At 48.8% G+C, this 15,322-nt stretch overlaps 1 protein-coding gene across 1 annotated transcript; it reads left to right on the forward strand.

Moving 5' to 3' along the window:
• Positions 1–6,965: 6,965 nt before the first annotated feature.
• Positions 6,966–9,487, forward strand: LOC119732281 (lactadherin-like; the record flags this gene model as incomplete). Its single annotated transcript, XM_038205772.1, has 4 exons — positions 6,966–7,254; positions 7,886–8,021; positions 8,374–8,542; positions 9,021–9,487. Coding segments are annotated over 4 exons (741 nt in total), but the record flags the coding sequence as incomplete, so codon positions are not given.
• Positions 9,488–15,322: the final 5,835 nt, after the last annotated feature.

Here is a 15,322-nt window from a genome sequence, read left to right on the forward strand (position 1 = left end):
AGGGGGTATACAACCACACAGGTTGGCCAGGCTTAAAGCTGGCACTTTCTGCTCGACGATCATAATGTCGCTTTTGATATGTCTGGCTCTTCCGCAGATGATGACGGGCAAACTCGTGGGCGCACTCTATCTTTGTCCTCAACCCCTCCACATATTCGTGCTCTTCTGCGCCTGCCTTTGGTTTCTCCGGCTGGCCCACCACCAGGTCCAACGGAAGTCGCACTTCTCGGCCGAACATCAGCATGTTGGGCGTGAATTTTGTGCTGTCGTGCTGGGAGGAGCGGTACGCCATCATCACGTACGGTAGGTGTTCGTCCCAATCGTCCTGGTTCTCATGAACAAACAGGCTCAGCATCGTCTTGACTGTGCGGTTGAACCGCTCCACCATCCCGTCGGACTGGGGGTGGAACGGCGTGGTGCGGGTCTTTTGGACGCCGAGCAGCTTACAGGTGCCCTGGAAGAGCTCGGCTTCGAACTCCCTCCCTTGATCCGTGTGGATCTCGAGGGGAGCTCCAAACCGGGTGATGACCTGTTCGACGAGGACTCTGGCGACAGTTTGAGCAGTCTGGTCCGGGATCGGAAACGCCTCCACCCACTTCGTAAAGTAGTCGGCCACCACCATGATGCTAGAATTCCCTGTCCTCGTCCTCGGAAATCAACCTGTGAGGTCGATCGCGAGGCGCTCCATCGGAGCCCCTACCAGGTACTGTTGAAGTGGGGCCTTGAGGGGTCGAGGAGGTGACTTCTTTGACCCGCACTTGTGGCACTTTTGACACCACTCTTCTGCCTGGCGTCGCATCTCCCTCCAGAACATCGGAGCCTGTCTCAGCCGCGCAACGGTCCGGGTAAACCCCAAATGTCCTGAAGTCCTATTGTCATGCGCCAGTCGCAAAACATCGTCGACTTTCACCCGTGGTACCACAACCTCCCATACCGGCGGTTCCCCATTGGGCTGCTCCCACTTCACCTGCAATACGCCCTGGGACAGCCGCAGCGTCTCCCACTTAGCCCACCAGTACTTTGGGCCTTCACCCAGCGCCGAGATGTCCCGCCAGCTGGGTTTGGGGACCCCGTCTTCCAGCCACCGCACGATCTTGTCCAGCTCTGGGTCACTGCGTTGTTCCTGTTTGAGTTCTTCCTGGTCCCAGGCTTCCAGGAGCCCTTCCGTGGTGGAGGCTTCTTCCTGCCCAGCCCCCGTAATGGCTCCCACCTGCACCTCCCCTGGTTGCGTCTTCCCAGCATCGCGCGACTGGCTCAGCTGCAAGTCAGCGTCCCGCTGAGCAAGGGGGCTTTCTTTAGTAAAGCATTCTTGACTTGCTTCTTTTGATCGCCCACACTGGCCACACGGGATTCTAGAGACGGCGTCGGCGTTCGTGTGCTTCCTACCCGCCCGATGTTCCACATCGAACTCATAGCACCCCAGCCTCTGAATCAACCTGGCCGTCTGCCCCTCGGGTTCGCGGAAATTGAATAGCCATCGCAGCGATCCATGATCCGTTCGAAGCAGGAACCGTTTACCAAGAAGGTAGTGTTTGAAATAGTGAACGAAATGGACCACGGCCAGCAACTCTCTCCGAGTGGTACAGTAGTTCCGTTCGGCCTTAGACAGGGTACGGCTGCCATAGGCGACCACTCGTTCACCATCGTCCCCCTCCTGCGACAGCACTGCTCCGATGGTGCAGTAGCTGGCATCTGTGTCCAGGACGTAGCGGAGCTCCGTATTCGGGTAGCACAACACGGGTGCGGTGGTCAATGCGTCCTTGAGGTGCTCCAATGCTGACTGGCAAGCACTCGACCAGGAGAACGCCCTTTGGCTCTTGGTGGTAAGGGCATGGAGGGGGCGAGCAATCTCGGCGAAGTTCGCAATGAAGCTCCTGTAGTAGGACGCGAGGCCCAGGAAACTCCGTACTTGAGTCAGGTTTGCTGGTTGCGGCCAGTTCCTGATGGCCGCGACCTTTTCCGGATTCGTCCTTACTCCCTCGGCCGACACGAGGTGACCCAAGAAGGACACCTCCGTCTTGAAGAGATCGCATTTCTTCGGTTTGAGCTTAAGGCCGGTGGCTCGGAATCGCTCCAGGACCGTGGTCAGCCGCTTGTGGTGTTCCTCGAAGTCTGCCCCCCACACGATCACGTCATCCAGGTAGACTACCGCCACCTGCCACTGCAACCCCCTCAACACTTGCTCCATCAGACGCTCAAATGTCGCAGGAGCGTTGCAAAGGCCAAAGGGCATAACGGTGAACTGGTACAGGCCGTTCTGCATCCCAAAAGCCGTCTTCTCCCGGTCACCCTGGTCCATGCCGACTTGCCAGTAGCCACTGGCCAGATCAAGGGTGCTGAACCACTTCGCCCCGCTCAAAGCGTCAAGGTTGTCCTCGATTCTGGGGATGGGGTAGGCGTCCTTCATCGTCACCTCATTGACTTTCAGGTAGTCGACGCAGAACCGGACAGACCCATCCTTCTTCTGGACCAGCACCACCGGGGATGACCAAGGGCTGTGGGAGGGCTCGACCACGCCGTCCTGCAGCATCTGTTTTACCTGCCGGTCGGCTTCTTGCCGTTTATGTATCGGCAATCTCCTCGGCGGTTGACGTATAGGCGTTGCTGTCCCTGTATTTATTGTGTGTCGGGTCAGTTCGGTCTGACCAGGTTTGCCATCCGAGCCGGTGAATGCTCCAGCGAATTCCGTCAGCAATTCAGCCAGTCGGGAACGTTCAACACGGTCAAGGTTCGCGGCTCCTCGCTCCAGGAGGTCTTGCAGATGGGGCGGTACCTCTCTCTGGGCATCCGTCCTCTGTCCGGCGTCACCCAAAGGGAGGTGGTTGACGGCAGATCCTTGTTGCCTGTCCTTCAGCTCAATCACATCCAGACCCTCCATCGGTGAGAAGAGAGCCAAGCGGCTGCCTTTGTAGACCGTCACAGGGTCGGTCGTCGGGTTAAAAACCCGAACCGGCACGGTTCCATTGTTTGTGTCAACCAGGCCGGTAGCGACCGCGACCCGGCAATTGTCCGTAGCCTCCAAGCTGGGGTAAACCATCCCGACTCCCATCCTTGGTTCAGTCTTTATCTCCCCCGTGAGGATCGCCTCGTGACCAGCTGGGATTATCATGTTCTCCGTCACCTGTACTCTCGCCACCATGGGTTTGTGCGTAACACCTCCCAAGGGGACCGCCTTCCCGTTAATGATGACAGCGTTGTCTCCCCATCGCCATTCGCAGTGATACTTTGACAAGAAATCAATTCCGAGTATCACGTCTGGCTCAATATCGGCCACAGTAAAGGTGTGGTTTGCGCACAGATCCCCCACTTGTAAGTCGAAGTTGCCCCCTCCTCTTGTCGGCATGGGGCTGCCGTCCGCCATCCTCAGAGCTGGAGATGACGGAAGGAGGTTCGGTCTCTCGGCACTGGGCCAGACGTTGTAGATTCGCTCCGAGATCAGACTCACTGTTGCTCCGGTGTCTACGAGGCAACGCACTGGTTTCCCCGCGATCCTCCCCGCCACGTAATTTGCCTGAGACGTCTAACTCGAGGCCGGCCTGGCCCGAACAGCCGGCTCCGGAACAGGAAGTTTCGGTATTTCCTCTTTCTGTGGTCGTGGTTGGAAGGAGGCAGACTGCCGTTTCTGATTAGGGCAGTACCGCCTGATGTGTCCAAATTCGTGGCACCCATAGCACTCAACCTGGGCACGCGCACCTGGTGTGTACATGGCCCAGGCAGCCGATTTGGGTTCTTCGGCAGGGGTTGGAAGAGGCTGGGCTACCGACCTCACGTCCCTAGCCATCGGTTTCCCTTTTCTGTTTTGCGCTTGCGACTCGAGAAATGCTTCCATTTCGGTCGCCAGAGTGACTGCTTCGGTCAAAGTCGTTGCTTTCCTGGAGAAGATGTGACGCTGCAGCTGTTCCTCTCGCAGGGCATTGCGGAAAGCCTCGACCGCCAAATCCTCACGGGCCTGTGTGGGCAGCTTCGGGTAGCTCTTCAACACCAACCGTCGGATGGATTGTCCTAGGCTACTGAGTGACTCGTCTCGGCCCCTCGTACGCATAGACAACTGAGCCCGATGTAGTGGAATCTGTGCTGTCACCCCGAACCGCTGCTCGAAGTTTTCCAAAATGGAGGAATATTCCTTCCGCGTTTCCGGTACCATATCCGCCAATGCCTCCTGAGCCATGCCCTTTAGGTGAGATGCAAGGAACATCGCCTTCTCCGCCTCACCCCACTAATTTACTGCTGCAACGCTCTCGAAATGGATCAAGTAATCCGACCATGACGAGATCCCGTCAAACTTGTTGGGGAGCATCAGTGGTCTCCGACCCCCCGGCCCGAAGTGATCAGGCGTTGTAGTCCCCCGCTTGACTGGCACTTGGGGAGCGCGCCCCCCCCCCCCCCCCCCCGCCTGTTTAGGGGCCGCCCAAACATCGGCAGGAACCGGGTCGGCCCCCCCCCCTGGGAGCACCGGGTGGTGCCGTCCCAGGGGATCTCCCAACTGCAGTGGTGTACGGCCGAGCAGCCGGGTCGGTTCCGCTCCGTTGGCTTGTGTGCGGAACAACCGTGCCGGCTCCGCCCCATTGGCTTGTGTGCGGAGCAACTCTGCCCCATTGACTCCTGTGCGGAGCAACCTCGTCGACTCCGCACCATTGACTTGTGTGCGGAGCAGCTCTGCCCCATTGACTCCCGTGCGGAGCAACCTTGCCGGCTCTGTGCCATAGACGTCCGTGCGGAGCAACCCTGCCGGCTCCGCGCCATAGACGTCCGTGCGGAGCAACTCTGTCGGCTCCGCCCCATTGACTTGTGTGCGGAACAACTCTACGGACTCCCGTCCATTGACTCGTGTGCGGAGCAACTCTGTCGGGTCCGCCCCATAAACTCCCGTGCGGAGCAACCTCGTCGGCTCCGCACCATTGACTTGTGTGCGGAGCAGCTCTGCCCCATTGACTCCCGTGCGGAGCAACCTTGTCGGCTCAGCGCCATAGATGTCCGCGCGGAGCAACTCTGTCGGCTCCGCCCCATTGACTTGGGTGCGGAGCAACTCTACGGACTCCCGTCCATTGACTCGTGTGCGGAGCAACTCCACGGGTTCCACTCCATTGACTCGTGTGCGGAGCAACTCTGTCGGCTCCGCCCCATAAACTCCCGTGCGGAGCAACCTCGTCGGCTCCGCACCATTGACTTGTGTGCGGAGCAGCTCTGCCCCATTGACTCCCGTGCGGAGCAACCTTGCCGGCTCCGCGCCATAGACGTCCGTGCGGAGCAACCTTGCCGGCTCCGCGCCATAGACGTCCGTGCAGAGCAACTCTGTCGGCTCCGCCCCATTGACTTGTGTGCGGAGCAACTCTACGGACTTCCGTCCATTGACTCGTGTGCGGAGCAACTCTGTCGGCTCCACCCCATAAATCCCCGTGCGGAGCAACTCTGTCGGCTCTGCCCCATAGACTCCCGTGCGGAGCAAGTCCACCGGCTCCGTCCCATAGAGTCGTGCAGTGCGGGCCTGCTCCTAGTGGAGGTCAGGACTCGCCGCACTGCGATAGTGGGGACGAAAGTACTGCTGGGGGAGATCCACGCCCGGTTGTGCCACCTGATGCGTGCTCGGACGGTTTCCCGCCCCCGCTATATGGGCAAATCCCGAATGGGAGGCCACACCAGTCGTATCCATGTAAGCACCGAGTGGCGCTTCAGTACTATTTTCATGAGCGTAGGGATTGCGGGTTGCCCCAGGACGAAACCCCGCCCCCGCTGCATCAACCAGCACAGCTCGGGATCGTTCCGAATGGAACGAAACGTCTGCTGCGCTAGCGTCTACAGCACGGGGCGGCCCCTCGCGGGACCCGGCATATGCGGCTTTATTACCAACAAACTGGGGCATGTCCCGACGAAGCCCCGCCCCCGCTGCATCGGACAGCACAAATCGGGATCGTTCCGAATGGAACGAAATGTCTGTTGCGCCATCGTCTACAGCACGGGGCGGCCCCTCGTGGGACCTGGCATATACTGTGTTGTTACAGAATATCTGGGGTATATCCCGACGAAGCTCCACCCCCGCTGCATCGACCAGCACAACTCGGGATCGTTCCGATTGGAACGAACCGTCTGCTGCGCCGCCGTCTACAGCACGGGGCAGCCCCTCGTGGGACAGGGTACCAGTCATTGATGATTTATGGTAATGAGCACGCCCGCCCCCCGCAGGGGTAGACGTACTGCAATGACTTAACCCCCCGCCCAAGTCCCGAAATTCCACTTTACCATCCCCCACATCCTCCCTCATGAGAAAATCCGTCCCCAGAAACCCCCTTGTCTCCCCTTTCCTCCCTCCAAAATTCCCCGGACTATCCCGCAAAAAGGATTCCAACTCGTTCACCGTGACGAAGGTACTGCCGGCCGATCCACTAGACGGGACCCCACTCCGTGAGCCCGCACTCCAGCCTGCCTCCTCGCCGTGTGGCGAGTTAGGTGTCAGACTTCCGTGATCCCCTGAATTCATTGCAGAAAATATCTGAAAAATTCACCTGTTTTTCCGCCTTCTGCGTGCCGCCGCGCTGCCACCAATGTAGCGTAGAACAATTCTGGGGTTCCTCACACGCACTCAAAAAAGGACTCCAACACAGGTATACTCGTTTCTGCTGGTTCAGGCTGTTTATTCCTCCAAAAACGTACACCGCAAAACACAACTATTCTCTTCAGCAACGAGGCAACAACAATACTACTGCGCATGCGCCGCCCGGAAGAACGGGCCTCCCCGGCCGGCCACCAGGGGCTCCACTGCGCGGCTCCACCGTGGAACCGCGCTGGTGCCCTCTGGCGGCCGACCGGCACGGACGCCACAGTATTAAGTAACCGTTAAATCGGCCTTCGCAGTCATAAGGCTGTTTGTCCAAAACTATACTTACCAAAATTTACCCAAACAAAAATAGCGCCCTCCCTCTAAGAAAAGGCTATTGGTATCATCTTTTCTATGCAAACTTTAATACGTTACAGTCATGGTGTCATGCCATCAAGTCTGCTTCATCGGATCGGAGTACAACCCACAATCTGGTATCCCACCCCGTTGGTTCTTACCGTACCAAGATCCGTGCGAATGCACAGCTATACGTCTCGGTGGGGTGGGTATCCCTGCTTCGTCATACCGCCAGGGGGCGCCCCGTTACCTGGACGAGCTTTTCCTGAGTGAGGATTCCAACGAAATTCAAGCTTACTTCGACTGCGAGCCTGCAGAGCACAATACAGGTAAGAAGCATGTTTGGACTGTGTATATGGTATCGCGTTTTCGTATCATTACTGCAAAACAAGGGAAAACGATTTGCATTTTCACTACCCCAGTGTTATAGGACTTGAGTCCAGGACTCGGACTGGAGTCGGGCTCGAGTCACATTTTTTGTGACTCGGACTCGGACTCGACTCGAATCACATTGGAAAATGACTCGGACTCAGACTTGACCATGATGACTCGGACTCGAGCTTGGTGACGCGTGACTCGAGTCATGTTTGTTCATCAAAAGCAAAAAACATAACGTAGGGATGGAAAAGGATCATTTAGGAATAATGTTTGGATGATAAAACATGGAGGGAGGGAATGAAGGAGGTTTATTTTAGAGATGAGAATTAAAAGGAAAACCCTTTTTGGGTCTGAACAACATGTACACACACAAGGTAAAGTAAATACTGTACACGGTGATTTACTTAAAAGACAGAATGGATGATTGAAAAATAATTTCGGACTCGAGGCTTGTGACTCGGGACTCGAACTCGGACTCGAGGCTTTTGACTCGAGACTCGGAGTCGGACTCGAGGCTTGTGACTCGCGGCTTGTGACTCGGGACTCAGACTCGGCTAAACAACTTTTAGAATCGGATTATCTTCCAGTTTTGTTTGTTTACTCGTTTGTTACCAACAGAATGTTCCAGTCCGCAACCCCTAGGTATGGAGAACGGGACAATCCAAGATGATCGTATCACGGCGTCTAGTAGTCGGTACCGTTGCCCTTCCGGTGATGCACGCCTCAACAATGAAAACAGATGGAAACCTTTAAAGTAGGTATCAAAGGCAATACCAACCTGATACTTTACTCTCATATTATCACCCACTCTGCATTATTACAATGCCACAAAACGCTCCTGGGTGGGCTTCATTAATGAACATGTATCTATAATTGCATCAGTGGAGGTTTTTTCTTCTTCTTCTTCTTCTTCCTTTCTTGTTTCTTTTGTATTCTTTTTCCTTTCTCGTTCTCATTTTTAATATAAAAATGCCTCATCCTCGACCAAAGCCCAACCCCAATGCTCAACTGAATTGCACCATTTTCAAATCCATTCACACAACCGGATTTGCGGAGTATTGATATTTTCATTCTTCCTCACCCTCTCTTCGCTCTTTGTACATTAGCGATACCAATTCCTGGATCGAGGTGGACCTCGTTGAGAGCACAGTGGTGACAGGTGTCATCACACAAGGCTCCGGCCGCAAATGGTATGTGACTGCGTACAAGGTGGCGTATAAGAAGCAACCGTCATCCGACTTTGAACACGTAACAGATGGAAACGGAAACATCAAGGTTAATATCAATATTTACTAAGTCTTACTGTAAGGTAAATGTAAGCTTTATAACTAACATCGTTTTGAAAACAAAATTGTCAAATGAAATGTTTTTTTTATTTGGTTGGGTTTTTGTTGCGTTGTGATGCATGTAATTCCTTTCTGTACTTTTTGATTGGTTCCATGGTAATGCAACCATGTAAGTGTAAAGCCATTATGAAATTGTGCCTAACAACCCAAGCAAAAATCAGACAAGTTTGCTACATTCTATTCTATTATAGAAAGGTAATCGATGAGAAAGAAAGATTTTTTTCCAAAAAGAGCAAACTCAAGGAGCCCAAAAGGGGGACCATGTGGCATGAATTTGAACTATATTAGGCCCCACCCTGGACACACAGATCTTTAAGATTTCCCGCTTTTCTGGTAGTTGTTGTTCTAGTAATTATATTTCAATCATTGTTACAAACGTGCGTTTATTGTATCGGTTTTCATTTCAGGTGTTCATCGGTAACACGGATAAGCACACCCCGGTCACTAACCTGTTTGATGAGAGTGTGGTGGCCACGGTAGTACGCATTGAACTTACTGAATGTAAGACTTCGTGTGCCCTGCGATTGGAGCTGCTTGGATGTCGCCGTGATTAATGAGCTGAAGCATTCGGGTGATTTCTGTTTGACAGCGCAGACAAAAGATCATTCAATAACAAAATTAACGCGACATGTAGCTTCTATTAAGATTGATCGTAAATAATATACATGTATTTGGTATTTTGCGGATAGCAAGAACAAAATAACGACTTGAACAAATAGCTGCGAGCTCGTGCGTGAATTCGCGTCTTTAAGTAAACGGTATCTCGCGGGAAAATGCATTGAGGCAATGTTTACAGCTTATATTAAAATTAGTCAACCTATTTTCGTCTCTTCCTCAATCTTCGTTCGTAGAATGCAATTTCCAAAAGAAATCTGAAATTCAAAACAATGTAAATATAGTAAATAGAAAAAAATTACCTCCTGAAAAATGAAAGCGTGGTATGTGTTTAACGGCCTTATCTTTTGAATAGTTGTGGTGCCTTTCTTTTTTTTCCCAAGAATTTCTGGTCTAAACAGAAACGTCTTCACTATTGCATAAATTTGAATTACAGCATGACTTTGGGGTTAGGAGTCCTTTTCATTATTGTATACATGTATTCTTAAAAATAAACTTTACTATATTAATTAATTGAAGTTATCACATCTTTTGCTTTAGCTTTTTAATACACAGAAAAAATACATCATTTAATCTGATTTATAAAATTATTGACCTTTGTTGTTTGGTCAAGAGTATTTTGTTTACTATCATCTCGATAGTTAGAAAAAATCAGATGACAATTTTGATTGGTTAAAGACCTGTTGACGTTATGCTTTGTCAACTAACCAAACGGTTTAATTTAAGTAATTATTGTCGTTAATTTTATTCATAATATTTTAGTTAACCTTTATCAATCATTCACTTTAATCTCATACTTAATGCAACTCGATTAATTAACATTAATCTTTCTAGCCTTTCTTCTCTCTACTTTGCTACTTGTTATAAATCTTCACCTTTTTAACTGCTTAAGAACTCCTACCCCCGGGTGATGCTGATTGTTACGCGCATTGCGTGGTGCTCTATCATCATTTGTATCAGCAACAGCGCTTTGTGGAGGACGCTAAAAAAAAAAACCACAATGATATATAGATGAAACAAAATTCATTTGTTTTCATGCTTGTGAAATTAATTAGAAAATTGTGTTGAAACGAGAAGGCAGATGGCAGGCAGTAAATGGTTGTGTTCTTTTGTGTATATGCCGCTGTTACAGAATTATAAATCGTAATGGTAGCATTTTACGCTGGGCTATATGCAGCAGTGAAAAAAAAACGACTTTGCGATTCACCTAAACCCACATTCTGTTTTTAAGGTAAAATGAATTGTAAGACTTCAGCATCACTGTAATTGTGTTGAAGTTAATTTTCCATATCCCGTTTTCACTTCTGTCTCATATTGTCTATTCATTGCAGAAGTATTGAGGTTTCGATTAAATCCAAAAGACAGTCTCACTCAACTTCCAATGTGTAAACTCCTTGGTTGTTATTTTTTTCATTTGGTGTTTCTGACAAAAAAAGAAATCTCCCTCTCCCCCCCCCCTCCAATCTAAAGAATTTCACTGAGGGAGGTGTTTGGTTCGCAACACCAACCAAATTCAAACTTGGTGACCGTGACGACTGATCGCGAGACTCCAAACCTCCAAACACCACTGTGTATTATCCAAACACGTACACATTGAATTAATAATAATTGTGAAGCCACTTGTCATTTCCAGGCCACCATACAAATGTTCAAGTTTGACCTTTGTACCAAGTGTTCAGTATTTTCTGACATTGTGTAGCTCCAATAAAGCGAAGCAGCAGCGAAGCAGCATACATATTAAGACTAATATTTAGCCTCCATCCTCCGATTCTACACGCTACACATAGGATTCCACCAAAAGTTTTGCTGGGCACCAAAAAAACTCGGCGCCGATCATGCCGTTCTGGCGTAAATAACTGCTGAATGATCAATGGAATATAGAAAAAGAAGATTATGCATCCCAAGTAATACTCAACTTATATATTAAATTCAATGTTACCGGTAACATGGCCGGGACTGGACCGGTACGTATATGGCCATTACCGGTAGCCCCGCGCACCTAGGTTTGTATAAATACATTTCACAAAGTGCTTGGGAACGAGTTTACAAATATCTCCAATGGTCAACTTCACCAAAAGCCGTGATCTAATTGGTCAATTCATAATGTATTATGTAATAATAGGCAAGACGAGTACATGGACATGCACATACATGTTGTTATGTATAACTCGATGTTCTGTACTTAAGCACTTTCTGCTTAATTCAACCAAAACGTGTGGTCAAACAAGACCAAATTTAATATGGTCTTGTATGACTACAAGTATTGGTTGAATTTAACAGACATTTTAACCCAGACAATTGGTTGTAGGACCCAATTTTGGGTAGTTGCAGTTTTCATCCTTTCTTGGGTAAAATTAACCCCGGCAATTTTTGAACGAGTGTTACGCGTACTCTGCCAGCGCGAACGAATAATAATATTTAACAAACTGCGATTTCTGACCTGAAAACAAGCCCTCTGTTTGCGGCTGCCTGGCTGTAGGGCGCCCCCAACGGGAGTTAATTGAGTTTTTGCTCCTTCTAACCCCAAATTACCCCCTCCCCCTGTTCGCTCGAAATTGATGTGATCGGACGACGGTCCATCGGTCCCATTCAGATTTTGGGCGCATTTGTTGCGGAACCGCCATTGGTGACCCCTTTTGAAACGATTTACTGGTCTGCAACCCTAAACCCTGATAACCAATCGCCACTGCTGTAGGCGCTTTCATGACTTAACCTAACCTAGTCGAACTTCTCCTCATTACACTTAATTTGTTTCTTCAAATTTCCAACTTCGTCAAATTTCCGATTTTTCATCGAATCCTGACGGTAACACGCAGTGTGAGTGTTACAAATTGATGTGTCATGTATTGATAAGGTTGAGTTGTAAACGGGATTTTTTTTTTTGAAAAGTGCATGCACATATAGGTATCCTTGCAAACTGCCGGCCCGGAATCAATTTCATATCGCTGCTCATAATAAGTGAAGATCAAATTACGATAGGCACTTGCTCTGTGAACATCTCATGGCGAAGACGCACGGTCTCACACTTATTTGTTTGGTCACTAGCTTTCAAAGAATTTTGCCTCTGAACGGAGAGCACGGATCGTGTAATACAAGGCTTAGAAAGAAACATAATGGATGCCAAAAGGTTCCTGGAATTCGAGAAGACCACCCCTCGTCTTCTTCCACCTCCCCCACCCCTTCATTCCCCTCTCCCATCCACCCATCACCACCACCGACTTTCTCATTTTGAAATCCAAAATGGATTCGCCTTCGTATGTGCTACACACGGAGACACAACAACGAGTGTTACGCGCATTGCGTGGTGTTCAATCAGCCTTTGTATCGGCAACAGCGCTTCTGTGAAGGACGCTATAAAAAATTGATTATATAGATGGAAACAAAATTCACTTGTTTTCATGCTTGGGAAATCAATTTTGCAATTCTGGCGAAACGACGAGGCAGATGACAGGCAGTTAATGGTTGTGTTCTTTTGTGTACATTTCCAATGGTACTGAATTATAAATCGTAATGGTAGCATTTTACGCTGGGCCTACATCAGGGTCAAAATGACTTTTAGATTCACCTAGAACCATATTGTGCTTTCATTTTTATAAACCGTCAGCATCACTGTCCATTTTGACAGTTAATTTTCAATATTCCGTTTTCATGTCTGTTTTATAGTGTCATTTCATTGCAGAAATATTGAGTTTTCGATTAAATTCTAAAGAAAGTCTCACTCGAACTCGAGTGATTCTTTTTCATTTGGCGTTTCTGACCAAATTCAAGCCAAGTGACCACTGATCATGAGACTCAAAACCTCGAAACGTGGCTGTACATTGGATCACTCTCCCCCCCCCCCCGCCATTTTGCTCAGCACACAAAAAACGACGCTGATCATGCCGATCTCAAGTATACACGAAAAATAAGTGCTTGAATGAATAATTGAATAAACAAGAAGGTTGTGAATCCTAAGTAATCTTCAACTTAAATTTAACTTTGACTGAATGTTACCGTTAGCATGGCCGGGACTGGACCGTTGCGTAATATGGCCATTAGCCCCGCCCACATTTGGTTTGTATATACATTTCTCCCAGTGCTCGGGATGGACAGAGTGAGAGCTAGCTCTACTGGTCACCTGACCAATTAAATCCCGATCTAATTGGTCAATGGTGTTATGTGATGACATGCAAGACGAGTACATCGACATGAACATGCAGATACTTGTGTATAACTCCATGTACTGCATTTAAGAGATGCGACAAGGGTTACGCGTATACTCTGCCAGAGTAAAGAAGAAAAAAATAAGCTCTTAAATCATTCATTCTCTCGGCACTGCGCTTCAGTGAATTACACAATTACGGGGAGATGAAAAAAAACCAATTACCAAACACGAAGCAGAAAAACAGGTAGTTAATGGCTCGGTAATTCCTTTGTGTGTATTCCTACCAATACCGCATAATTAACGATACCTGTCACGAGAGATAACACGACTTATATATCATCATACATGGTTCACCCACGAGCCTTTTTTGTGGGGGTGTTTTTCTTCTTTCTTTTCTTATTAACCAGTATTTTTAAATATGGGCGTCACGAGAGGGGGAGAAAGAAAATAGAGTAAAACAATTAAAAAGATGGTCGGAAACAATGTTATCCTATAAATTAAATGCATATTGAGAAATTCAAACAGTCCAAACCGCTGAACCCCATAGACACCTCAACCCCCAACGCCATCCCCAATGCCTCTTCTTCTCGATATTTCTACTGCCCTGGAGACGCCTATGCTTGTAATCATGGTAGGCGATCGGGGAGTGGATCTTCGCTCGTACCCCCGCCCTGCAAACAGGAAGCTGGGATACGCTGATGAGCTTCACATAATCTTGTGAAGGAAGTGGCCTATGACCTATGTATAAAGCATCTGGCTGCAGCTGTTCAAGACCGCAGTTAGACAATATGCGCAAATGCTATCCGAAAACTTCCCATATAGAAATGCACACGTTCCATACCGGATGTGATTTCTTTTTCATTGCGGACCATGTGGACAAAATTTTGAGCGTCGCATAATGCAAGAAGTTTAACAGAATTTCCTACATTATTACGCTTTTCAACGAAAAAACCATTTCTAAACTGGAATAAAAGAGTAATGAATCAGTCTTAACGGCCGTTTCAAACCTTGCAGAGTCATGACCGTGATGACGCGCAGGTCACTGGTCACGCAAAATCCAACCAATCAGAGCGTGAATTCATCAGAGTATCCCCGCGTCCTGTTTGCAGGGCGGGGGTATGAGCGAAAGAGTGGATCATACTTTCCCATCTCCCCCGTATTATTTGTTGGCGGGGACGCCTATGCTGATACCCCGCTTCCCCGATAATATCCCAGTGTACATAGAATAGTTACCTACATTTTCGAAATCATTTTCCTTCAGTGTAAGACAGTTAAAGATATTGCTCTTTCAACGCCCATTGTATGTACATTTAAACTTTTCACCCTGTAATCACCAACATTGCACCCTGTTTAACATTTTGGAAGAAGCAAACAGAAGTGATCTTCCAAATGTCACCAAATGTCACCAACCGCAAGAATATACCAACCTTCAGATTTCAAAGCAAAGAGGGCAAAGCATATCAATACCCACCTTTGCCACCGCCTAGTTCATTTCCGTCGAAATTACTGAGCCAATCCAACGACTGGAAATTTTCATGGACGAGGAATGCAGTGCTTCCAAATACAACACCAAATAACACTAAATACTTCCAAATAGAAATCTGCAGCAGAGGCTTCTCTAATGCAGCCTTGCCAAGAAGCCGCACTTAGCATAACAAAAGGGAGGAGAAAGAACACTTTGGACCATGCAGCCAAAACAGCATTAAAGACAAATTAAGTAAAACTTAATGCATTTTATGGCTGACTGGTCTCGCTGTTAGCACAGAGTAGCCCGTTAAGAAGGGCGAGCTGTGCAACGTGGCAGACAGTGCAAGATTATATAATAGCGAAGTAAATGGAAATTAAAATCACAAAAGCCTAAATTCTCAAGAAATGCAGGGTGTGGTGAAATACGGCAGTAACAATTTTGGCAGCACAGAGAGAACAGCCATTTGAAAAAAACAACAACTG

Source organism: Patiria miniata, unplaced genomic scaffold, assembly GCF_015706575.1.
Source record: "Patiria miniata isolate m_02_andy unplaced genomic scaffold, ASM1570657v1 HiC_scaffold_1, whole genome shotgun sequence".
Taxonomy (NCBI): domain Eukaryota; kingdom Metazoa; phylum Echinodermata; class Asteroidea; order Valvatida; family Asterinidae; genus Patiria; species Patiria miniata.